This window comes from Haliotis cracherodii, unplaced genomic scaffold (genome assembly GCF_022045235.1).
Source record: "Haliotis cracherodii isolate W230 unplaced genomic scaffold, xgHalCrac1.p SCAF_6, whole genome shotgun sequence".
NCBI classification, from domain to species: domain Eukaryota; kingdom Metazoa; phylum Mollusca; class Gastropoda; order Lepetellida; family Haliotidae; genus Haliotis; species Haliotis cracherodii.
Genome location: NW_027266319.1, coordinates 36,204,998 through 36,231,886, shown reverse-complemented (window position 1 = coordinate 36,231,886; position 26,889 = coordinate 36,204,998). Strand labels below are relative to the sequence as shown.

At 43.6% G+C, this 26,889-nt stretch overlaps 2 protein-coding genes across 2 annotated transcripts in view; one reads left to right on the top strand and one right to left on the bottom strand.

Moving 5' to 3' along the window:
• Window positions 1-663: 663 nt before the first annotated feature.
• The window catches only part of LOC139445197 (uncharacterized), a 68,718-nt gene continuing 42,492 nt past the window's right edge, over window positions 664-26,889 (top strand). The window contains exon 1 of the mRNA XM_071226326.1: window positions 664-893. The gene's annotated coding sequence lies outside the window, so the exon portion shown is untranslated. The remainder of the gene's footprint in view (window positions 894-26,889) is intronic.
• LOC139446399 (mucin-4-like) lies at window positions 5,722-25,266 on the bottom strand. The gene is made up of 3 exons (XM_071227729.1): window positions 25,218-25,266; window positions 22,889-25,094; window positions 5,722-5,923 (listed from the first exon to the last, which is right to left on the bottom strand). The coding sequence occupies exons 1-3, from the start codon at window positions 25,264-25,266 to the stop codon at window positions 5,722-5,724; spliced, it is 2,457 nt and encodes an 818-aa protein (XP_071083830.1).

Below are 26,889 nucleotides of genomic sequence, written 5' to 3'. Positions count from 1 at the left end.
ACATGTCTATCGAGGTAACGATAAAAATTCATTTTTTATTTTATTTTATGAATGTTAATTCGTTTTAGCGTTGATGAAAGAGTTTACAACTATCTCCAGTTACGTTTGTACAATACTTCCGTGACAAGACAGACACAATTTTATGGATAACAACTTCTTTAATACTGTGAAAAGCGACGTTTCGGTATCGATCCTTATACCGTTGTCAAGCAAGACTGAATGAGGAACATAGTACAGAATATATATAGTAGGTGGAGGATTAACAGTAGAGGATTAACAGTAACTACAATTGCATATATGAGTGGGATAACATTTTAACATTGGTAGGGAAGGGGGAAAAAATAATTCCGTGCTGATTTAGTTATTCCGTTTAATTTTACACATCGCCCTTACATCTCAAGTACCTATCTCTTTGTGTGGCAGTATGTTTATGATACGTAGCGTACTGTTACCGTGTGTACGTTTACGGGACGAGAAATAACGTTATTGATCAACGTATTTCCAGAGTGCATCCTGCAATAACACAAGGGTTTCCTACTCAAAGCCATCCGAGATGACAGTGCTGATTGAGCATCTAGTCCTTAAGAGAACGCCCTTGCCATAACACCCCAGTCGTTAGCTGCGGGCGGCGACAAACTCTACACTGACCCGTCGTCACTGTCATTGATCGTCTCTTCCTCCACCACGTAGGACTCGCTACTACCAGACTACGACAGCACGGCGACAACACACGACTTTGAACCCTCATGTATGAGGTGGACTTGGTGCGGTGTAGCTGTGACGGGTGAGCTAGGGTGTGAAGAAATGTAGAGGGGTGCGGACAGACACGCCCTCAAGTAACTCGGTCCGGGACAAACAAGATTCAACCGCCAAGGGGTGGAACTTTCTCACAGGTCGGTCGTTTTATTTCAAATAAATTTTCAAATAAATAAGTTTTGCATGTAATTGTGATAGAAACAGTGTTCTAAGTTCTTTTTATGGACGTCTGAGTGAAGTAGAAAACTTCTCAGCTGGATGTCGCATTGTATCATTCTGTTAACTATTTGTTTTGTAGTTGATTTTTCTGGTTGGTAGGTTTCTTACGGCAAGCGCATGTGTCATTGTGTTAATTTTAAAATCAGATGTTAAGGTTTGAAGCATCTTAAACAAGCGTGGGTGCAGCGTTTACGCAAAGGGAGTGGTACCTGTTGTGATGTTGTTTCTAAATGATTGCAAAGCATCCGCGAAGCCGTTTCTGTTTATCCCGCGATATGCCAAGAGAGGCACGGGCCACCGAGCCGTGGATGCCCGTGCCTATAATAAAAACAGAAGATGAGATTGGGTTAAATGGCCGAGGGTGTGCAGGTACCAGTGGGCTACTAAGCTGGTAGTTGTGTAAATTGTTGAAACCATGTAAGCAAATAGTTCCCTCCAGAGTTGTAAGATGTTCATCTTGTGTGTGTTCCACTGTTGATTGGGTGGATGTGGTGTGTGTGTGTGTGTGTGTGTGTGTGTGTGTGTGTGTGTGTGTGTGTGTGTGTGTGTGTGTGTGTGTGTGTGATGTTTAACCTGGGCATCTCTCTTGCCAGAAATTCCTATCCTTCGAAGACAGACGCGTGTCGTTACGTACATACCCAAACTACATTTTTAGGACATGCAAGTATGTCAGGATCTTATGAGACCAAGATGAGGTTCGTGTTTTGGTGTTAAACAATCAATGTTCCGAACCGACCTTAACAAATATATAATGGTACGGCGATGGTATTGTTGATTGGATGCTCGTGTACACACGGTGTTCGACAACCGTGAATACATCTTGTATATCCTCCATTCATATGACCGTGAATACACTATGTATCCCACATTCATACCACCTTTAATGCATCATGTATCCTCCACTCACACTACCTTGAATACATTATATACCCCACATTCATACCACCACGAATACATCATGTATCCTTCATTCATACCAACTTGAATACATCATGTATCTCACATTCATACCATCTTGAATACATCATGTATCTCACATTCATACCATCTTGAATACATCATGTATCTCACATTCATACCATCTTGAATACATTGTATATACCACATTCATACCACCTTGAATACATTAACATCCTCCATTCATACCACCTTGAATACATCATGTATCTCACATTCATACCATCTTGAATACATTATGCATCTCACGTCCATACCATCTTGAATACATCATGTATCTCACATTCATGCCATCTAGAATACATTATATATACCACATTCACACCACCTTGAATACATTAAAATCCTCCATTCATACCACCTTGAATACATCATGTATCTCGCATTCATACCATCTTGAATACATTATGTATCTCACATTCATACCATCTTGAATACATGATGTATCTCATATTCATACCACCTTGAATACATTATGTATCTCACATTCATACCATCTTGAATACATCATGTATCTCACATTCATTCCACCTTGGATACATCATGTATCTCACATTCATACCATCTTGAATACATCATGTATCTCGCATTCATACCATCTTAAATGCATCATGCATCCAACTTTCATACCACCTTGAATACATTATATATCCCACATTCATACCACCTTGAATACGTCATGCATCCCACATTCATACCACCTTGAATACATTATATATCCCACATTCATACCACCTTGAATACATTATATACCCCACATTCATACCATCTTGAATACATCATGTATCTCACATTCATACCACCTTGAATACATCATGCATCCCACATTCATACCATCTTGAATACGTCATGCATCCCACATTCATACCACCTTGAATACATTATATATCCCACATTCATACCACCTTGAATACATTACATATCCCACATTCATACCATCTTGAATACATCATGTATCTCACATTCATACCACCTTGAATACATCATGTATCTCACATTCATACCATCTTGAATACATTACATATACCACATTCATACCACCTTGAATACATTATGTATCCCACATTCATACCACCTTGAATACATCATGTATCTCCAATCATACCATCTTAAATACATCATGCATCCCACATTCATACCACATTGAATGCATCATGTATCCTCCATTCATACCACCTTGAATACATCATGTATCTCGCATTCATACCATCTTGAATACATCATGCATCCCACATTCATACCACCTTGAATACATTATGTATCCTCCATTCATACCATCTTGAATACATAATGCATACCACATTCATACAACCTTGAATACATCTTGTATACCTCATTCATACCACCTTGAATATATCATGCATCCCACATTCATACCATCTTGAATACATTAACATCCTTGATTCATACCACATTAAATATATTGTGTATCTCACATTCATACCACCTTGAATACATTATGTATCCCACATTCATACCACCTTGAATACATTAACATCCTCCATTCATACTATCTTGAATACATCACGTATCCCACATTCATGCATACCACCTTGAATACATCATGTATCTCACATTCATACCACCTCGAATGTATCATGCATCCCACATTCATACCACCTTGAATACATCATGCATCCCACATTCATACCACTATGAATACATTGTGCATCACACATTCATACCACCTTGAATACATTGTGCATCCCACATTCATGCATACCACCTTGAATACATCATGCATCCCACATTCGTACTGTTTTGAGTTAGTTAAGGCATGCTCATATCCGATGTGCGAGAGGCCATTGATTGTTAACGTGTTTAACATAGGGCAGGAGAATACTTAAAGAACCAAATAGACGCTTAAATACAAGATGCCCAAAATAACGCCTCTCTCATTTAAGACACACACACACACACGCACACACACGCACACACACGCACACACACGCGCACACACTCAAAAAAACTATATTAATGAATAACAGTGAATATGTACGTTGTGTATATAAGACATGGACAACATCCCACTCAGACATTACCCCAAAATAACAGGTCCTCAGAGGGACATTTTCCACACTGAATATAAATATGATATATAACAACCATATAATTTAAATCATAGTTTTATTTATGATTGGCCAAACTACTAGTATAATAATATGAATATCAAAATTCATCCTCACTTGTCAAGTTCAATAAAACGCCAACATCGAGAAGGTGTCACAGATAAACACGGATTCTAACCAATCTAACCAGTCTGATCTTCTTTGACATGGAATGCATGAACTTGTTGAGTGACTTCCTTCCATCAGCGTGAAAAGACGACCCACAAAGAATGAAAGGATTAAGAATCCTAAAGATATCCTATTTACATGGCATTAAGCATTCACTACCAATTTCCTCCAATGATAGACTGTTGCCTTTGGTATCCTCAAGCACCAACACTCAGCATGCTTAATGGGTCATTGTCAAAAGGGAGAATTGTCCATGGGGGAAAATGTCTGGCCGATCATGTATATAGTCCGAATTGAGATATTTCTCAAGTACAAATATTTCGCCAGTTTGTAAAGACAAATAAATATGAAGCAATACGTATCCACGAAGACGTGACTACATGTACAGGACGGTTGAGGATGAATATGTCTGAAAAAAATTAAAGAATATCATTTATAGCACAGCAATATACGTCTGATGATACACAATATATATAATACTGCCGGGGCAGTGATGTGGGCCTACTAAGGTGGAATGCCCTGAGCCTTGGCCCAAGTCACACTAGAGTGATCTCAGTCTAGGCTTGTGTCACTATGTGACAACGATTCTTGGGGGATGCAGACAGAGTATAACTGTAAATGTCCCTGGGTCAGTACCACAGACGATCTGGAAAGCTAAAAGCGCAGAGAAGACAAAGACAATGATGATGATGACGATGATGGTGAGAGTAGAACGGTTCATTCGTAGCATAATCGAATCGACAGAGCGGGGAAAGACACCTTGCATGACAACGTATTAATATATCCCCACATGTAGATTCGTGAACTAATTGTTTAGTGTGTCAGAAAAAGTTTTCAAAATCCTAGATTCGCCACTGCAGGAGGTGCTTGCTGGACCTTCTCATCGACATTGACGAGGCATCAGAGGTATTTGTAAACGTCAATCAAGGAGCTGGTGATGGAAAGTATACTGAACCACATACGAAACATCACTCCAACGCAAGATATCAGAGTCTTTAACTTCAAAATATGATGAACACAGATTGAGAAGCAGGATTGACATGAAACTTCATTGTTCTGATCACCACATGTCCAAGAGTTATGCCAACCGTTCTCAATAAATAAATCACCAGATAAGAATATGAGAAGTGAAAGTCAGTATCTTGTGTGACCACCTCGGGCGTTTATAACAGCCAGGCGTCTTCTGTACAATTTGGTTGGTTGGTTGGTTTTTTAACGCCGCACTCTAATCGAGTCTGGACCAGACAATCCAGTGATTAACATTATGAGCATCGATCCACGCAATTGGGATCGATGACATGCATCAACCAAGTCAGCGAGCCTGACCACCCGATCCCGTTAGTCGCCTTTTACGACAAGCATAGTCGCCTTTTACGACAAGAATGGGTTGCTGATGACATATTCTACCCCGGATCTTCACGGGTCTCTTCTGTACAAAGAGTGAATAAGTCGAGTGATGAAGAACAATGACTGAGTCCATCTGCAATTGTCGGCCTTGATTGCACGTCATTCGGTCTTCTTTGAACCTCGTCCCACACGTGTTCCCTGGGGTTTAAATCTGGGCTGAGTGCAGGCCACTGCGTGTTTCGGAGGCCAGGTTGTTGCAGGAAGTCCCCTGTTGCGTTTGCAGCATGAGCACGGGCGCTGTCGTTCTGGAAGACGTGGTGCAAGCGACGTCCAATCTGTGGCTTGACGTGAGGTTTGATGATGTAACGGGCAGCTGTGACACGACTGCCTCTTCCTGGGCCAACATGCTGGAACACCACAGGACAAAACTTCTGATTGGGAGCAATAGCCCAACATACCATGATGCTTGGGCCATCCCAGGAGTCCCTTTCCATCACAAGGGACGTTAGGGTAGCCTAGTGGTTAACGCCGAAGACCCGGCTTCGATTCCCCACATGGAAACAATGTGTGAAGCCCATTTCTGGTGTACCCCGCCGTGGTATTGCTGGAATATTGCTAAAAGGGGCATAACATCATACTCACTCACTCTTTCCATCACACAGCAATCTGAACGTTCCCCACGTTAGTGCCAAACTCTCACTCTGCCATCTACTCCGAGAAAATAACGTTTCCTCTCTGCCGACAATTTTGATGCTGTGTGGCCTACTGTAGTCGGTGATGGCGGCGATGAGCTATGATACTGGAGCAATAGTACGATTGACAGCGGATATTCCTGCTGCCAAACGTCGACGCACTGTATCAGCACTGATGCGTCTGTGGTGGGATCCCCAGTTTGCGGGCGGTCATTGGCGCTATTGGTGGTCTGGTGTCGTTGCAGGTGGTTCCCACGTGGATACTGAAAGCTTTGGCAACCATTCGTGCGGTCTGACCAGCATGCAGTCTTCCTAAAGCTAGATTTCTCTGATTCCTCGTAAGTCTTGACAGAGCGCTAGTATCCATACATGAATGTTGAATCCATCTATTGGGGTGCATTTTTTTCAGAAAGGCACACGAAAACGCACATACATTTTGATTTTCATGGAAAGCATGAACTTGTACCATGGTTGTGTAATAAGCTGCGTTTTGGCGACCAATTATATTCATATTTGTGTCCCTTTTTATCAGATAAGATTTAATTTGGATACAAACTAATGTCAAAAACGAGATACCCCAAAATGCATTGATACTTCATCGAAGTGGTAAACGTCTGCAGAGACCTGCATCACTTCGGGCTTTCCTCCACATTAAACTGCCACGCCGTGATATAACTGGAATACTGTCAACTCCCTCACTCTTTTTCGATTTAGTAACGAGGGGTCGGAAATGAAATTCATAAGGTACCCATGATAACGATGATGTTCTCTACATATTTGATTGAGCAAACACTCAGGGGGTATGTTCTCTTTAGTGTAACTGCTGAAATAAGTTGGATGCCAAACATGTGAAACATTGTCCGACTACAGAGATTCGTTCTTAAGGCGGGCGGTCGGGTAGCCTAGTGGTTAAAGCGTTCGCTCGTCACGCCGAAGACCCGGGCTCGATTCCCGACATGGGTACAATGTGTGAAGCCCATTTCTGGTGTCCCCCGCCCTGATATTGCTGGAATATTGTTAAAAGCGGCGTAAAACCATACTCAGTCACTCATAGTAAACAATGACACAGTTGCACAGCTAGTTTAGAATTGCTCACAGAGATTCTATATAGAGACGTACACACGAGGACTAACAGTTAAACGGACAAGACAGTGGCAGTTAAGTCAGTGAATCGTAGCTTAGATTCGACATGGCATGGTTATAGGGAAATTTAACCTTTTCTTAAGGCTGATACAGGATGTGGCTCCCACCGCCTTCTATTGCCAAGTTTATTTGCTGTTCACAAAAAGTAGGAAGTATTTTATTATCCCGCTTAACCTCGTGTGCTCCTTCCCCTGCAATCAAAGGCAAGTGGTCAATCTTCCACCCAACATAGTGACATTACTATAATCAAGTCCCACAAATACCAGATTTTGAAGGAAGTAGGTCATTAGACCGTGGAACAAGCTGAAAATTGATTCTCACTCTTCCCCCGCCTGTTTGCTACAGAGATGAGGTCCATATGGCCAACCGAACATCCTGAATCACTTGCCCACGAGTGTATATATCATGTCGAGTATATATCAATGCACGAAACATTGTTACAGATTCTCCTTCACACAAAATAAATTTCAAGGCATAGGCCAAAATTTCCAAAATTGTTATGGTAGACATGTGGAAGACATTTCAAAATCTGACGCATCAGGGACACAATTTATGTTCGATGCAATGTTCTGTTTTGATGAGTACCATTTGTGCCCGTGTTTTTTAGGTGAACAATTGGCTTGCCTTTGCATGTGTTTGTGACGGATGGCACCGGTGGGGCAGTGAACGCACCTGTATCATCACTATCTGATAGTTATTTCTAAACAGTGATCATTATTTGGTCGGAATCGTACTACAATCGACTCTGCTTTTGGCAGAAGTGTCGCAAGAACATTAGAAGGGTTTTGTCGCGTTTATTTATTACAAGGTCGCCTCATGTTAACTAGGGAGGACCGTTTAGATATTGCTTATAGGCTGAGTATCTACACTATAGGGTTTAATTTTCTCAAGCTAAAACTGTTAGGCTTTAAGAGGAACTTAAGATTATGTAGCGGATGACGACATGCATGCGCGAAATAAAAACTATCGCCATTGATTCCTGCATTCGACATCACTGACCGCATCAGCGTTTACGAAATTATTAGCGTTTATTCTCTCTCTTTATCATGGCAGAATGGAGATAAACCTGAAATGTTTTCAATTAAGAAGTTTCGAATTCTCATTTGTACACACATGATTTGTATGTTTTACTATAAAACGTCAACGCCTGGGAATATCAGCCCCGATTACCTGCTGAAGCAGATTCCATTGGGCGTTAAGGGCAAAGGATGGATCAGAAAGGAGAAATCGGAAATTATAACAAATGAGAAAAAACTTTTTGTAGTTGTTACGACAGTCATTAGATTTGTGCACATGAATGACAACTGGGCCTCCTTTCAACACGTTGGAAACATAACAACGCTAATCAGTATGCAAAGCTATAAATGTGTTGAAAAGGTAGATTTTAGTGGTATTTTTTCAAATATAATCGTGAACAACTATTTGACCCAAAATGATTTTGTTACGACATGTCCATAAAAACAGTACGAACATATGGCCAAAACAATCGTCTTAGGTCATGGATTAGCTCTTACTTTGATTTTCCCCTTAAGTTAGAAAAACATATCCTTATTAGATCAGTTAACCTCAATGATGTACTTGAAGATGCCTGAAGTAAAAAAATTGCAAGTGTAAGAAAAGCAAAAGACTAGTACATGTATCTACCAGTTGAAGTTGTTTAATAATACTCATACTACTACAAAGTTGTCCGCAAATGTCCAGTGGGCAGAATACGGCCCTTATCTCACGTCGTCCTTTGTCAAATTCGAACCTCACGCTAACATGTATGACAGTGTTTCTGTTACAAATACCTTAATCGTTGCTTGTAATTTGGATATTTGCTATGGAACTGGATCATGTGGCGAATACATTTATGTAAAGTCGTATTGTAATAGAATATAGTATAAGTCAGCCTTTCTTAGTAAATATAGTATTTATATCCTTTGTAATGATGTCGTCTTGCTCTCGGTAGTATGATTAGATTGGCCATCCTGGCCAACCTCGTCACGACCACATTGTAAATGATAGGCAAACGCCTGCATGAGTGCACAGCGCTGTAAGAAGTGGGTCAGGACCTGATGTTCTCGCCAAACATAATTATAGCCTAGATTTGCTTTCTTGGTAGCGATGATCAAAGGCATAAGAGATGGACAACGTTAACAAACAAGGTTACTTCCAAAGTCAAGCTTGATAACCATAACTTTCTCCTATGTAGTGTGTTCAGGTGGGATGGCGACTCTCGTCAACCATCTGACACAATAAAAAGGTTCTGTTTGCTTTCCTTAAAGTCTAGACTCGACGAAACGACAGAATAACAACGCTTCGTTAGGCTGCATAACAAAAATGATTCTCCAATTTTCTCGAAAGCATGGAGGAGTAGGTCCATGATCTGATATGGTTCGTATTGTTATTCAGCCAATTCTCTTCCACTGATCTACCCACGGGAACTGAAAAAGAGACCAGTATAATCGCCTCATCTGTTTGATATCTCTTTAGATATAAGCACAAGGATTCGTTGCAATAAAATATCAACAAGACTGTGTGTCAAGACGGATGAGGTGAGGTGAGGTGAGGTGAGGTGAGGTGAGGTGAGGTGAGGTGAGGTGAGGTGAGGTGAGGTGAGATGGGGTTTAACGTCGCGTCCAAGATTATTGCACTTATATAGCGACGTGCATGTACATGTGTGTGTTTGTGTGGCTGCTTGTACTAGTCCGGACTGATGCCGATTTATAGTGCTAGCTCACTGAGATACCATGACGCAGTTTAACATGAATACCCCACTCAGACACAGTATACTGACTCCGAGCCGACCAGTCCTTGTTTTAGCCCCTTAATGCCGAGCGGAAGACAGGGTAACAACAAGTACCATCTTTTAATGTCTTTTGGTATGACGCGGTCGGGGATCGAACCCCGGACCTTCCGCTCTCTAGGCGGACGCTCTACCACAAGACCACGGAGGCGGTCTCAAGACGGATGACTTCACTTTCAGTTTGGGCAAGAACACCTGTCATCATCACTATTTGACTGTGTTTCATAACGCGAAAGTGATGATGCAGAAACACTATAGATTTGTACCCACCAAGTATACCAGCAAACCGAATTGGGAACACATAGAACTTTGCCCTTTAATTCAATGTCAGGTGCCTAGCATTGATATAAGAGTAAAAGAAGCGACAAAACCCTAATCCATATCCACAAGAAATCTCTTCCAAAAACAGTCGATTGTATGTATGATTTATTGTCAATAAATATTAGTGACGCGCAGGATTTAGAGTGACGCGCCTATGTACGACACACAGTTTCTTTTTTAACCCTAACATATATTCCACACTCGAGGAACTAAAACCTTCAGCTCAAAGCTGGTCCTGTGTTTGAATCCCTTGGTAGCCCTAATTTTGATCCATTATTTGTGAGCATCCCACCCCTGGCCATTGCTTTACGACGTATGTTACCCTTCCGGCTCTCCACCCACATTACAGACACACCATATATACTCACCACCAAAAGAAACGCAAACCAGACAAACATATAAAGACGTATGACGTAAGATTAAGAACACGTGTTTCCAATGTGTACCAATTAATGACAAAACTAACAACCAGTCAAGAAATTACAGTGTTTTATTCTTATCACGATATGCCGCACGTGATTTCCAAACTTTACACGCTAATCCTGCACAAGACAAATGGTGCATCTCGAGTCATGGATTTATGACGTCACATGTGATGCGTTCATGAGCCTCGTGGGGCGGTCGGGTAGCCTAGTGGTTAAAGCGTTCGCTCGTCACGCCGAAGACCCGGGTTCGATTCCCGACATGGGTACAATGTGTGAAGCCCATTCTGGTGTCCCCCTGCCGTGATATTGCTGGAATATTGCTAAAAGCGGCGTAAAACCATACTCACTCACTCACTCACTCACTCACTCATGAGCCTCGTGAATACTTCTTAAATATGAGTTAGTCTTCATTTATTGACCAACATGTATTGTACTCGCGGTGAGTATATAACTCACTCCCACAGTGAGTTGAGGCCGTGTCATGAACAACAATATACGTATAACAGTTGAGGTATAGTTTATTAAAGCTTATTTCATCTCACACGTGGCACTGTATTCAGTAGGTGGGCGGATGATAGCTTCTCTTCTTTTGATGATACGCGGTTGCCCTGTCATCTTAGCCTTAATGTACACAGTTCTATAAACCCTTGATCTTTCACAATAGCTACAAGATGTAGCGTTTACTTGTCAAGTAGACAAAAGGTCATCTGGCAATTATTTAAACTCTGTATATTCTTTCTGAGCCTATGAACAATGAACTTCTTTTGACGTACAATAAACACCGATGGAACTATAATTTAAACATCAACGCCAGAGAATAATCAGTGTCGATTATCTGTCAAAACAGATTCCTTTGGGCGTAATTTCTTTGAAAATGTGGTGAATATTATTAAAAGAATAACTGAAAATCATTGAGACACTAGATGTTTGTCTCGTGGCCCCAGCAACCCCATAGCCATGTTACAGCAGAGCAGAAAGGTATCTATGGGAGCGTACCTTTGCTGAGACATTCGCTTGTGAATATATATGGAAATATAGATTTGGAGATCTTACTATTTTGTCTCATAATTGGTTGGCGACTAAACACAAAACCTGGTATGGCGTTTGAAGTTCAGAGCAGTAAACTGTATTCAGACGGGCAAATTTATTTACGAATCATTAAAAGCATTTTCAGTTTTGCAGCTGATCATTATTGTTACTATGAAAGAGGCGCAAAAAGTACTTCGTGTGATAGGCACACCGGCGAAAACGAGTTTCATTTGGAAACGCGCAAATAATAATGATAGGTTGGTTGGTTGGTTGGTTCGTTGTTTAACGCCGCACTCAGCAATATTCCAGCTAATCGAATAATCGAATAAACCAGAGCGTCGATCCACGCAATTTGGATTGATGACATGCATCAATTAAGTCGGCGAGCCTGACCACCCGATCCCGTTAGTCGCCTCTCACGACAAGCATAGTCGCCTTTTACGACAAGCATATATGTTGCTGAAGACCTGTTCTAACCCGGATCTTCTCGGGTCAAATAATAATAATAGGGAACACACCGGTCTACGTACAAGGAACGAGAAGTGAGGGAGTGTATGACTGACTTCAGGTCATTTCATTTGTATGTCTTCTAATCGTAATATGAAAAAGAGTGTCGTTCATCTGCCATATAGCATGGGTTTTCGACTTCAGTTTCGACGTCAAATACAAATATGTGTATGTGCACATTCACGTGCTCCGTTCTAACTGTCAATGTCGTATGCACATGTACGTGCTGTGTCCACGTGTGTACATATTCAGATGCTGTATCCCTACTGATCGACGTTAAGGTATGTGCGCGTCCCTTTGCTGTTTTGTAACTGATCGACGTCAATGTATGTGCACGCCCTTGGGCTGTTTTGTAACTGATCGACGTCAATGTATGTGCACGCCCTTGGGCTGTTTTGTAACTGATCGACGTCAATGTATGTGCACGTCCTTTTACTGTTTTGTAACTGATTGACGTCAATGTATGCGCACGTCCTTTTACTGTTTTATAACTGATCGACGTCAATGTATGTGCACGTCCTTTTACTGTTTTGTAACTGATCGACGTCAATGTATGCGCACGTCCTTTTACTGTTTTATAACTGATCGACGTCAATGTATGTGCACGTCCTTTTACTGTTTTGTAACTGATTGACGTCAATGTATGCGCACGTCCTTTTACTGTTTTATAACTGATCGACGTCAATGTATGTGCACGTCCTTTTACTGTTTTGTAACTGATCGACGTCAATGTATGTGCGCGCCCTTTTACTGTTTTGTAACTGATCGACGTCAATGTATGTGCGCGCCCTTTTACTGTTTTGTAACTGATCGACGTCAATGTATGTGCTCGTCCCTTTGCTGTTTTGTAACTGATCGACGTAAATAAATGTGGACACACACACACACACACACACACACACACACACACACACACACACACACACACACACACACACACACACACACACACACACACACACGAATGAATGTAATTAGCGAAATCAGAAGTCCAAATGTTCCGTGATAATCGTGCAATGTGTAATCGCATTTTACCACATACCGGCTAACCGTAAGGCATCGTTCAAACCAACCAGTTTTAAAACGAGCAGTGTGTATTCTGTCTGATGATGTGGGTTTAGTTAAATGGCGGTGTGAAGTATCAAAGACGACCAGTGTGAGCCATCTCCATCTGTATACAAGACTTTAGAGACTGCATATGCCTTGTAGTAATAAATTGGCACCGAGGGAATACGTCTATTATCCGAATGGCCCTGAACGAGATACAATCAGTCATTCGGTCATCACGCCGAGACAGTTTCCATGCATATGGTATCGTTGGGCTTACATCATTTCCACAGAATGGCAATTGTTGTTCTGAAGTTACAACTAGCATGTTTATTCAATGAAGAAACTCTACGCCTTTCGGCTTCAGGCGGATTGCGTTTTCTATTATGTCACATACATCGTTGACGTATATATCAATAAGATGCATGTAGAATACATATATCTTGGACTGATGCGTGTATAATACATGTATATTGAACCGAACAACCACGCTTGTCTTGGTGCATGGTGTCATTCCCGTCCATCACGTAGCTTCCCCTTTAGATTGCAATGTGCTTGTAATGAGAGCCATGGGAAACGCTTTGAACAGGACATAAATACATGATAATAAAATAATTGCATTTATGTAATCATATAGCATTATTCATCATGTGTCAGCATACAAGAAGTCACATGGATTTTCTATGTTTAAACAAAGATGGGTTATTTGTGAAAAAATCTGATTCAATTTTCAATCTTTTTATGAATCACGTTCCTGTGATGACACGAGTCTTTGGCCTAGGGCCTTTTCCGTATTCCGTAGTGTCATTTTGTTTTTTCAAGAAGGAGTCCTGTCTAACAAGACCCCTTCAACTCCTGTACGAGCAAGGTATCCTTTAGATACCCTACAGAAACGTCAGTTTTCTTAATAACATTGTTTTTACACGCGTGCTATGTAATTTGCCAAACTTTATTCGATCTATTAAGTCACGGGACTTTCGCTGCTCAGAGGGGCGCATTAATATCACGGAGTGGTGTAATTTCTTCCGCGTGGATGGCAGTCAACAGGCGAATTAGTTCCTTAAATACACAAACTAATCTCCCACACATCTCTCATTGATGAATAGCTCCCGGCAGTTGCTGCTGTTAGCTCTATACTGCGCTTGTTGCTGACGATGTCATGTTTTCTGACCCAGAGAGACTTAGGAATGAGTGATAATCAACAGAAGTTGTCGGTCAAATGAGGGAGCAGTACATAGTGGTTGTACCACTCGCCATCAACATTTAATCTAAAAAAGTGAAGCCTTTCCGCACAGCCAATAATTTGACATTTATCCGAACACCGGTTGAATATATAATTTTCGGGAACTCTTCAAATGTATTAAGATGATTGCGTTGGCGGTGACTCTGTGTGCGCCTGCATTAGCAGATCCTGGAATCGTCTGTTAACAACATTCAAACTGACGATGGCGGAAAGAAAATACCCCTTGTTATAGTTGATATATAAATGTTGTGGGGGCACAGGTGGCCCAGTCGTCTAAGGCGCCGCAATTCGTTGTGAGTCGCGTCCCTTGGGCACGCCAGAAACCTATGATTGTGGGTTCGAATCCCGGTTCGCCCCGATTATGTTTCTAGGTTTGTCAGCACCATACCCGTGCTCGTGGGTTTCACCGAAGTGGTAAACGTCCGAGACCTGCATCACTTCGGGCTTTCCTCCCACATTAAGCTGACACGCCGTAATATAACTGTGTTAAAAGCGGCGTTAAACCCAACTCACTCACTTATACATGTTGTTATATTGCCGTATAATACCATACAGAAAAGGGGTTTGGGGGAATATAAATTAGAAATTAGTTTTTCATTTAGCTTAATGAGCCAATTTCACATTTCGGATGATAGAGCTGGGGATTCAATGTCTTACAGTGTCAGTATTCCCTTCCTATGATTCCTTGAGGACGTCACAATACAGTGAAGGTGACAATACCTGTATGTTTCACTGAACATTATGAGTGTTTGTTGTAATGGAATACTAAAATATCTTATAGTATTGGCAGTGGTTTAAAGGGTCCATGGTGTTTGTGGGCTCAATAGTGTAGAAAGAGGTGAGATGAAATGGGGTTTAACGTCGCGTTCAAGATTATTGCGCTTACACAGCGACGTGCATGCACGTGTGTGTAAGGCTGCCGATTTAAAAAGCTGACATGAATATCCCACTCAGACACAGTATACTGACTTCGAGCCGACAGTCCTTGTTTAAGTTGCTTAATGCCGATCGCCAGACAGGGTAACAACAAGTACCATATTTTACCGTATATTGATATGACGCGGCCGGGGATCAAACCCCGGACCTTCCGCTCTCAGTATGTATGTATGTGTGTGTGTGTGTGTGTGTGTGTGTGTGTGTGCGCGCGTGCATGCGTGCGTGCGTGCGTGCGTGCGTGCGTGCGTGCATTTAAGTGACTATGTGTTCCTATAAATATTCTTCTGCCCTATGTTAAACACGTTAACATCTGACTTCAACCACCAATGGCCTCTCGCACATCGGATATGAGAATCCCCTAACTTAATCAAAACAGTACGAAAACAATCCGTTCATTTCATTTCATGTTCAAGTTACAAGGATTTGTACGAAAGCTCAACAGTGTCATCACCCAAGCAGCGACAAAACACCCTAATGTTGGACAGATTCATAAAGGTCATATTCTACACAAAAGGCATGTAAATGTAACACACTTATCGTTGACGCCGTCTTGAAACCACCGCGACCTTGGCGACATAAACATATTTGTTTGTGTTATGTGATTAGCTCTAGTGTGAAATATCAGTCCCCGAATACAGCCAATGCCCCACTGTCACAGAAATCTCTAAGATGTATGTCATGTAAAAGTCCTTCTTATAAAAAGGTCAACCTCACCAAGTGCTACCTACCACAATAGCACAGCAATGATTACGGTGGTGTGCATTTCGTCTGGCGGTCATAGTTAATCTACATCTTGTCCTCGACGCCCCCCTCCCCACCCCCACCCCCACCCCCTGTCTCTGTTTGTGTGGGTTATATAATGACACCTTTTGGGGCGCGGGGAGCTGAATCCATGTTTCACTTCTTGAAAACATTAATTTATTTAGAGCTAAACTAATAACATCATCCTGTAATGTTTACGGAAAGGTTATCGAGGGAAAAAGGACAAATGAAATTAAAAAAACATAATCAAAGTTCCGGCGACTCTTGAGATGCCACGCACAACTACGCCGATGTAATCATAAAAGAATCGGTTTGGCATTTTCCATAATTAGTCCTTTTCCAGGATGTAAATCATGTTGAATTAAGCTCCATCCGAATAAAGTGTTCACGCCTGTCAAACTGCAAACCACTCCAAGTTAGATTCGTCTGTAGTAGGACAGTAACCCTGAACCCCGTATCCTCAATCAATTACACGCCATTAAAGTTCCCTTCTGAAAAAAAAGCATTAGTGGAAAGCTTGAACAATTAACAAATAAATGGCAAACTTCTACATAGCATACTACACAGAATTGAGCCAATCAACAGCAATAGTAAAGTCATGGCCAGAATTCTCATTATGAGACAGAGGAAAGCTTTCAGTGGTTGGCAGCATTGATCGTCACTAGTACGACATTGTAGGGTGAGCTTACAGCCTTGTGCTCTATTATGTCTGATATCATTAGCAGGCTTCCCAGAGGTAGTGAATCACATCATTCAACATACAATATTTACATATACGCACAAGTGAGTTCAAGGGGACTTGTTCCATGGGCTTAATGAGATATTAATATGGTTTCATGATGGAAAATGTCGTTGTTTAGCTATTTAATTAGTCGCCAAAGTGCAGTTTTATAAATAATATAGGCCTTAATTGTGTAAAGAAGATTGGATAACGTCGGGGAGGAGCTTTATGATGATATCATTAGCTCATATACCGTAGTTGTTTAGGGTGCAACGATGCAGTACGAGATAAACAAGTTGTCCCGAGAATAGAAATTCAAACAAATTTGCAGAATATGAACGACGTAATTATACAACACAACACTACACTACACAACTCGGCACAGCACAGCACAACATAACTTAACACAACTCAACTCAACTCAACACAGCACAACACAAAATACGGTTACATATACTACTCAAAATAAGTAAAAGAACACCCGATTGTTTCTTAATCATTTACTGTTATTGTTTGGTTACTCTGTCATTGCATGGCACTCGATTCTTTCATATTATTATAGTGAGTCATGGCATGGCCGATAAACTATAGTAATATGCAAGAATCAGGTGTCCATTAACGTCTTTTAAGTAGTATATATATAAAGATTACAACACTAGCTCCCGTTATGTAACAGTGAGAAAGGTATTCCAGTTATATGGCGGCGTGTCGTTGGGGGAAAGCCAGAAATTATGCTCGTCTTAGACATTTACCACTTTGGTTAAACCCACCAACACGGGTATGGTACTGATAAACCTAGGCACACAATCGAGGTGAACCGGGATTCGAACCACGACTGTAGATACTGGCACGCCAAAGGGACGCAACTCTGCACAGCTTGTCTGGGCCACCCCTGCCCCCGAGTATGACTAAGAACGTCGCAAAAATGGCCAGGTATACTTTTTTGTAATAAGAATTGCAGTATAAACAGTATTAAACGGGAACGAGTGTACAGGTATGTTTGGGAATATTTCCCTGATAAACAACTAACCCTAAACATATTCCGTGACGTTACTCTTCTGCGGCAGCTTTATAATTGTGCTCGTAATAATTCACATTTTCACGAGGGAAAACCGCTATCAAACACAATGACGTGACGTCAAGTTGAAAGTTGTCATTTCTTAAGCCTCGCAAGGCCGTTTGTTTCAACACGGGTCTTCTGTATACAAGTTAAAGCTAATAGTACAACCTGAGAGGCAGTGATTCACGTCACAACTAGGTATTAATTAACATATACAGCTAATGAAATACATGTGAAACCCCGAACTGCTCGCTGGTGCCACATCTAACACATACTGGGATTTCAGATACTTACATACTTTTTTATTATGTGTCTCAAACGTGTGTGATAAATTACATGCGACTAACTGGATCAGGTGGTAATGCTTAGTCACTAGATTGATTGTGTTTGTATCACGGCGGTCTGTAAATAATCGAGTCTGGACCAGACAATCCAGTGACTGACATCATGAGCATCGATCCACGCAATCGGGATACGATGATATGCATCAACTAAGTCAGTGAGTCTGATTTTGAGACAGATTGATTGTGAGACAGGTTAATAATATCTATCTCTGTTTTGTTTTGGTCCAGACTCAATGAATACGGGCCTCTGTCTTACAGCTATAATTGTCTCCTATATCACATGGAGACAGATACGGTATTGCGTCATATATAGCAGACCGCCTCCGTGGTCTAGTGGTAGAGCGTCCGCCCGCAGAGCGGAAGGTCCGGGGTTCGATCCCCGACCGCGTCATACCAAAAGACGTTAAAAGATGGTACTTGTTGTTACCCTGTCTGGCGCTCGGCATTAAGGGGCTAAAACAAGGACTGGTCGGCTCGGAGTCAGTATATTGTGTCTGAGTGGGGTATTCATGTTAAACTGCGGCATGGTATCTCAGTGAGCTAGCACTATAAATCGGCATCAGTCTGGACTAGTACAAGCAGCCACACAAACACACACACGTATATGCACGTCGCTATATAAGTGCAATAATCTTTGACACGACGTTGGACCTCGTATATAGCAACGAATGTTATACACATGTCAGAACGTATCCAATTGGTGACGCTCGAGTACGAACTTCCTTCTATAACCAGTCCGTGTACCTGGTACAGACTGGTTGGAGGTAAATGAGTAGGATAGGGTTCTAACAGAGTTAATAAAATCCATAAGCAATAATTCAATACGGTGTATTAATCGCATTCACAACTCCCAGTAAAATCGGTTTTTATAGTTTTGGTATCAAGTCAGAGGAACGTGTAGAAAGTCGCCATCAGCGCTGCTCGTGCAGGTGCAATCATTGTTCAATTATTCCCCGACATTTTGTTCGTCGTTCAGCCCAAGTGTCAACACATAACATTCATTGAAGATAGAATATTCAGACACGAGCCTTGTGTATTATGTACACATGGTTGTTTAGTTTAGACTGTTCAATACTTGTGCAGCCGTGTTGGCTCTTGCATGTTCCCACCGTAACGGAGTGGAATGAAGACGGGAGGGGAATTGTGAGGGGATAGTGAAGGCTGAAACTCGATTGTAGGAAAGGGATTGTGAGGGGATAGTGAAGGCTGAAACTCCATTGTGGGAAAAGGATTGTGAGGGGATAGTGAAGGCTGAAACTTGATTGTGAGAAAGGGATTGTGAGGGGATAGTGAAGGCTGAAACTCGATTGTGAGAAAGGGATTGTGAGGGAATAGTGAAGGCTGAAACTTGATTGTGAGAAAGGGATTGTGAGGGGATAGTGAAGGCTGAAACTCGATTGTGAGAAAGGGATTGTGAGGGGATAGTGAAGGCTGAAACTTGATTGTGAGAAAGGGATTGTGAGGGGATAGTGAAGGCTGAAACTCGATTGTGAGAAAGGGATTGTGAGGGAATAGTGAAGGCTGAAACTCCATTGTGGGAAAAGGATTGTGAGGGGATAGTGAAGGCTGAAACTTGATTGTGAGAAAGGGATTGTGATGGTGATAGTGAAGGCTGAAATGTGATTTTGGCGGTGGGATGGGGAAAGTGATTGTGGGAGAGGAAGTGGGAGCGGAATTATGATCGTGATGATGTTGAGGGTGGTTGTGGGAGCGGATTTATGATCGTGATGACGTTGGGCTGGTTGTGGGAGCGGAATTATGATCATGATGACGTTGGGCTGGTTGTGGGAGCGGAATTATGATTGCGATTGACGTTGGGCTGGTTGTGGGAGCGGAATTATGATTGTGATGACGTTGAGGCTGGTTGTGGGTGCGGAATTATAATCGTAGTGCCGTTGAGTTTGGTTGTGGGAGCGGAATTATGATCGTGAGGACGTTTAGGGTGTTTGTGGGAGCGGAATTATGTTTGTGATGGCGTTGAGGCTGGTAGTGGGAGCTGAATTATGGTCGTAATGACGTTGAGTGTGGTTATGTCAGGGATGGAAATGATGACTCAGAGAGCAGTGGAGTTGGAACGATGAATGAAGGAATGGGGAATATGGGACTGAGAGGAATGGTCATTGTAAGCACTGACTGATGTTGATATGTATAATGGTATCAGGGATGGGGAGATGAGCCAGGGAGTGGGTTGATGTTTTATAGGGATAATATTCAGCTTCAGCTGCAAAACCAGATATTTTGTTACAAAAGGAAAAAAATGAAAACACCTTCCAACAATGTATGTTTGGTAGAAAACAATGTGGGAACAATTAAGTATTTTCTATAAAATCCCAGGCCATTCTCTGCACTTCTCGTGCCACTTTAAGAAATGACTGGTATGCAATTACCACTTAAACAAATACTACTCAATAAACTTAACAAATACCTCTTAGCTAGTTGTTGGGCTTCCAAACCTTATAACCCAATCAGCATTGAGAAGATGTATTGAGACGTATCTACAGTAGATGCCTTAAGAAGTTTATCTTGCAATCAAAAGCTGCCGAATGCCACTATCTGATTATCGATGGTGCTGGAACTCACATCACTATGTTTGAATGGGATTTGCGTGTAGTCAAAATCATTTGTCTGTCCTGTCAGTTAGGTTGCCCCTTCATTGTAGCATGTACATCTCAGAAGGAAATCCTTGTATTTGGTGGGATCCCTATAATACGACACTGCTTTCGGGGGGAAAAGGCGAAAGGATGTCATGGCAGCAGTGACGGTTTGTGTAAGGTGTAAGAGGAAGGGTACTTGCATCTAGAGCATAGCTGATGCGGACAAATGGATTCTGTAGTAACGAAATCAGTATGTTTCCCGGAGGTTCATCAATTGACTAACTCGATAAGTACTGAAGGGGTGGATACGTTCGATCAATCTTGTAGCCAGTCGACACTTTAATGGCAACTCAAGACGCAGACAACGGAACAACCTTTGTCACAGTATATAAATAGATTAGCTATCGACAGACATGTCTATTCAAATGCGCTGAAAGGAAAATGATATCACAAGTACTACTTGTCATTATCAGCAGCAGTGGTGAATGAGTGGATGGAACAACTTTATTATGATGTCGTAGATTACGAGTTTGCTTTGTGGTAGAGGCGGTTTGTCGTACAGGGTTGGTGTGGTAGAGCCAGTGTGTCGTAGAGCCGGTGTGTCGTACACGGCTGGTGTAGTAGAGGCGGTGTGTAGTAGAGGAGGTGTGGTAGAGGCCGTGTATGGTAGAAGCGGTGTGTCGTAAAGGTGGTGCGGTAGAGGCAAAGTGAGGGAGAGGCGATGTGTGGTAGAGGCGGTGTGTGGTAGAGGCGGTGTGTGGTAGAGGCGGTGTGTCGTAGAGGCAGTGTGGTAGAGGCCGAGTATGGTAGAGGCAGTGTGTCGTAAAGGTGGTGTAGTAGAGGCGGAGTGTGGTACAGGCGGAGTGTGGTACAGGTGGAGTGTGGTAGAGGCGGAGTGTGGTAGAGGCTGTGTGTGGTAGAGGCGGAGTGTGGTAGAGGCTGTGTGTGGTAGAGGCGGAGTGTGGTAGAGGCTGTGTGTGGTAGAGGCGGAGTGTGGTAGAGGCTGTGTGTGGTAGAGGCGGAGTGTGGTAGAGTCGGAGTGTGGTAGAGGCGGAGTGTGGTAGAGGCGAAGTGTTGTAGAGTCGGAGTGTGGTAGAGGCGGAGTGTGGTAGAGGCTGTGTGTGGTAGAGGCGGAGTGTGGTAGAGGCGAAGTGTTGTAGAGGCGGAGTGTGGTAGAGGAGAAGTGTTGTAGAGGCTGTGTGTGTTAGAGGCGGAGTGTGGTAGAGGCTGTGTGTGGTAGAGGCGGAGTGTGGTAGAGGCTGTGTGTGGTAGAGGCGGAGTGTGGTAGAGGCTGTGTGTGGTAGAGGCGGAGTGTGGTAGAGTCGGAGTGTGGTAGAGGCGGAGTGTGGTAGAGGCGGAGTGTGGTACAGGCGGTGTGTGGTAGAGGCGGTGTGTGGTAGAGGAGAAGTGTTGTAGAGGCTGTGTGTGTTAGAGGCGGAGTGTGGTAGAGGCGGAGTGTCGTACAGGGTTGGTGTGGTAGAGGCAGTGTGTCGTAGAGCCGGTGTGTCGTACACGGCTGGTGTAGTAGAGGCGGTGTGTAGTAGAGGAGGTGTGGTAGAGGCCGTGTATGGTAGAAGCGGTGTGTCGTAAAGGTGGTGCGGTAGAGGCAAAGTGAGGGAGAGGCGATGTGTGGTAGAGGCGGTGTGTGGTAGAGGCGGTGTGTGGTAGAGGCGGTGTGTCGTAGAGGCAGTGTGGTAGAGGCCGAGTATGGTAGAAGCAGTGTGTCGTAAAGGTGGTGTAGTAGAGGCGGAGTGTGGTACAGGCGGAGTGTGGTACAGGTGGAGTGTGGTAGAGGCGGAGTGTGGTAGAGGCGGAGTGTGGTAGAGGCGGAGTGTGGTAGAGGCGGAGTTTGGTAGAGGCGGAGTGTGGTAGAGGCGGTGTGTGTTAGAGGCGGAGTGTGGTAGAGGCGGAGTGTGGTAGAGGCGGAGTGTGGTAGAGGCTGTGTGTGGTAGAGGCGGAGTGTGGTAGAGGCTGTGTGTGGTAGAGGCGGAGTGTGGTAGAGGCTGTGTGTGGTAGAGGCGGAGTGTGGTAGAGGCGGAGTGTGGTAGAGGCGAAGTGTTGTAGAGGCGGAGTGTGGTAGAGGCGGAGTGTGGTAGAGGCTGTGTGTGGTAGAGGCGGAGTGTGGTAGAGGCGGAGTGTGGTTAAAGGCGAAGTGTTGTAGAGGCGGAGTGTGGTACAGGCGGAGTGTGGTAGAGGCTGTGTGTGGTAGAGGCGGAGTGTGGTAGAGGCGAAGTGTTGTAGAGGCGGAGTGTGGTAGAGGCGGAGTGTGGTAGAGGCGGAGTGTGGTACAGGCGGTGTGTTGTAGAGGCGGAGTGTAGTAGAGGCGGTGTGTGGTACAGGCGGTGTGTTGTAGAGGCGGAGTGTTGTAGAGGCGGAGTGTGGTAGAGGCGAAGTGTTGTAGAGGCGGAGTGTGGTACAGGCGGAGTGTGGTAGAGGCGGAGTGTGGTACAGGCGGTGTGTTGTAGAGGCGGAGTGTAGTAGAGGCGGTGTGTGGTACAGGCGGTGTGTTGTAGAGGCGGTGTGTGGTACAGGCGGTGTGTTGTAGAGGCGGAGTGTGGTACAGGCGGAGTGTGGTAGAGGCGGAGTGTGGTACAGGAGGAGTGTGGTAGAGGCGGTGTGTGTTAGAGGTGGAGTGTGGTACAGGCGGTGTGTGGTAGAGGCGGAGTGTGGTACAGGCGGAGTCTGGTAGAGGCGGAGTGTGGTAGAGGCGGAGTGTGGTAGAGGCGGTGTGTGGTACAGGCGGAGTGTGGTAGAGGTGGAGTGTGGTAGAGGCGGTGTGTGGTACAGGCGGAGTGTGGTACAGGCGGAGTGTGGTAGAGGCGGAGTGTGGTAGAGGCGGTGTGTGGTAGAGGCGGAGTGTGGTAGAGGCGGAGTGTGGTAGAGGCGGAGTGTGGTAGAGGCGGAGTGTGGTACAGGCGGTGTGTGGTAGAGGCGGAGTGTGGTAGAGGCTGTGTGTGGTAGAGGCGGTGTGTGGTAGAGGCTGTGTGTGGTACAGGCGGAGTGTGGTAGAGGCGGAGTGTGGTAGAGGCGGAGTGTGGTAGAGGCGGAGTGTGGTAGAGGCGGAGTGTGGTAGAGGCGGAGTGTGGTAGAGGCGGAGTGTGGTACAGGCGGTGTGTGGTAGAGGCGGAGTGTGGTAGAGGCGGAGTGTGGTACAGGCGGAGTGTGGTAGAGGCTGTGTGTGGTAGAGGCTGTGTGTGGTACAGGCGGAGTGTGGTAGAGGCGGAGTGTGGTAGAGGCGGAGTGTGGTAGAGGCGGAGTGTGGTAGAGGCGGAGTGTGGTACAGGCGGTGTGTGGTAGAGGCGGTGTGTGGTAGAGGCGGAGTGTGGTACAGGCGGTGTGTGGTAGAGGCGGTGTGTGGTAGAGGCTGTGTGTGGTACAGGCGGAGTGTGGTAGGGGCGGTGTGTGGTAGAGGCGGAGTGTGGTAGAGGCGGAGTGTGGTAGAGGCGGAGTGTGGTAGAGGCGGAGTGTGGTACAGGCGGTGTGTGGTAGAGGCGGTGTGTGGTACAGGCGGAGTGTGGTACAGGCGGAGTGTGGTACAGGCGGAGTGTGGTACAGGCGGAGTGTGGTAGAGGTGGAGTGTGGTAGACGCGGAGTGTGGTAGAGGCGGAGTGTGGTACAGGCGGAGTGTGGTAGAGGCGGAGTGTGGTAGAGGTGGAGTGTGGTAGACGCGGAGTGTGGTAGAGGCGGAGTGTGGTAGGGGCGGAGTGTGGTAGAGGCGGAGAGTGGTAGAGGCGGAGTGTGGTAGACGCGGAGTGTGGTAGAGGCGGAGAGTGGTAGAGGCGGAGAGTGGTAGAGGCGGAGTGTGGTAGACGCGGAGTGTGGTAGAGGCGGAGTGTGGTAGAGGCGGAGTGTGGTAGAGGCGGAGTGTGGTACAGGCGGAGTGTGGTAGAGGCGGTGTGTGGTACAGGCGGAGTGTGGAACAGGCGGAATGTGGAACAGGCAGTGTATCGTACACGGTTGGATGAACTTACCGAAATTATTAGTTAAAATGTAACAGGCTCTAACAATTGTGCAATTAATCGAGTACGTGTAGGACAAATAAAGGAAGGGATACTGTGCCACTTGCTTGTAGAGCCGAGTGAAAGATACCTGCAGACTCCCTGTCTGGCACTGCTGCATTCATCACCATCTCATCCATGTTAACCCGATGCAGGATGCTGCTGCCAGACTGACCTTTCCTACAGACATGTCTCCAAATGCCAACTTCCAACAAAAGAGAAATGCTCATAGCACCATTATGACATTCTTAACGTGTGGCGGCGATCACTGACAAATGAACCTATGAAAACCTACTCCTTCCCAAGGAAGAAGTGTCTTTGATTAAATAAATAAAATCGAGATTTTGGGAGATGTTTTGGTATACTAGTATTTTCAAATGATTATCTTCCAGTATTCATCAAACCAACTGACTACTTCGTGTGTATTTCATCATAAACGGAAAGTGATTATTAACAGCTCCCATGTATTTTTCATGTAAAAGTATATCACATTTCTCAGCGTATTTGATTAGTTTATCAGGAAAAGAGTTAAACTGGCCGAAATCACGAAACTCTTCCGTTCTGGTTAACCTCGTGTTTCGTATTAATGCTATAGTCTTCACATTATCAGAGGTAACGGTTCTGTACTCATACTATAGTCTTCACATTATCAGAGGTAACGGTTCTGTGTTATTACTATAGTCTTCACATTATCAGAGGTAACGTTTCCGTATTAATACTATAGTCTTCACATTATCAGAGGTAACGTTTCCGTATTAATACTATAGTCTTCACATTATCAGAGGTAACGATTCTGTATTAATACTATAGTCTTCACATTATCAGAGGTAACGGTTCTGTGTTAATACTATAGTCTTCACGTTATCAGAGGTAACGGTTCTGTATTAAGACTATAGTCTTCACATTATCAGAGGTAACAGTTCTGTATTAATACTATAGTCTTCACATTATCAGAGGTAACGGTTCTGTACTCATACTATAGTCTTCACATTATCAGAGGTAACGGTTCTGTACTCATACTATAGTCTTCACATTATCAGAGGTAACGGTTCTGTACTCATACTATAGTCTTCACATTATCAGAGGTAACGGTTCTGTACTCATACTATAGTCTTCACATTATCAGAGGTAACGGTTCTGTACTCATACTATAGTCTTCACATTATCAGAGGTAACGGTTCTGTACTCATACTATAGTCTTCACATTATCAGAGGTAACGGTTCTGTACTCATACTATAGTCTTCACATTATCAGAGGTAGCGGTTCTGTACTCATACTATAGTCTTCACATTATCAGAGGTAGCGGTTCTGTATTAATACTATAGTCTTCACATTATCAGAGGTAACGGTTCTGTATTAATACTATAGTCTTCACATTATCAAAGGTAACGGTTCCTTATTAATACTACAGTCTTTATATTATCAGAGGTAACGGTTCCTTATTAATACTATTGTCTTCATATTGTTAGCGTAAACGGTTCCTTATTAATACTACAGCCTTTATATTCACATTATCAGGAGTAACGGTTCCTTATTGATACTACAGTCTTTATATTATCAGAGGTGTCGGTTCCTTATTAATACTATTGTCTTCACATTATCAGAGGTAACGGTTCTGTATTATTACTATAGTCTTCACATTATCAGAGGTAACGGTTCCGTATTAATACTATAGTCTTCACATTATCAGAGGTAACGGTTCTGTGTTAATACTATAGTCTTAACATTATCAGAGGTAACGGTTCTGTATTATTACTATAGT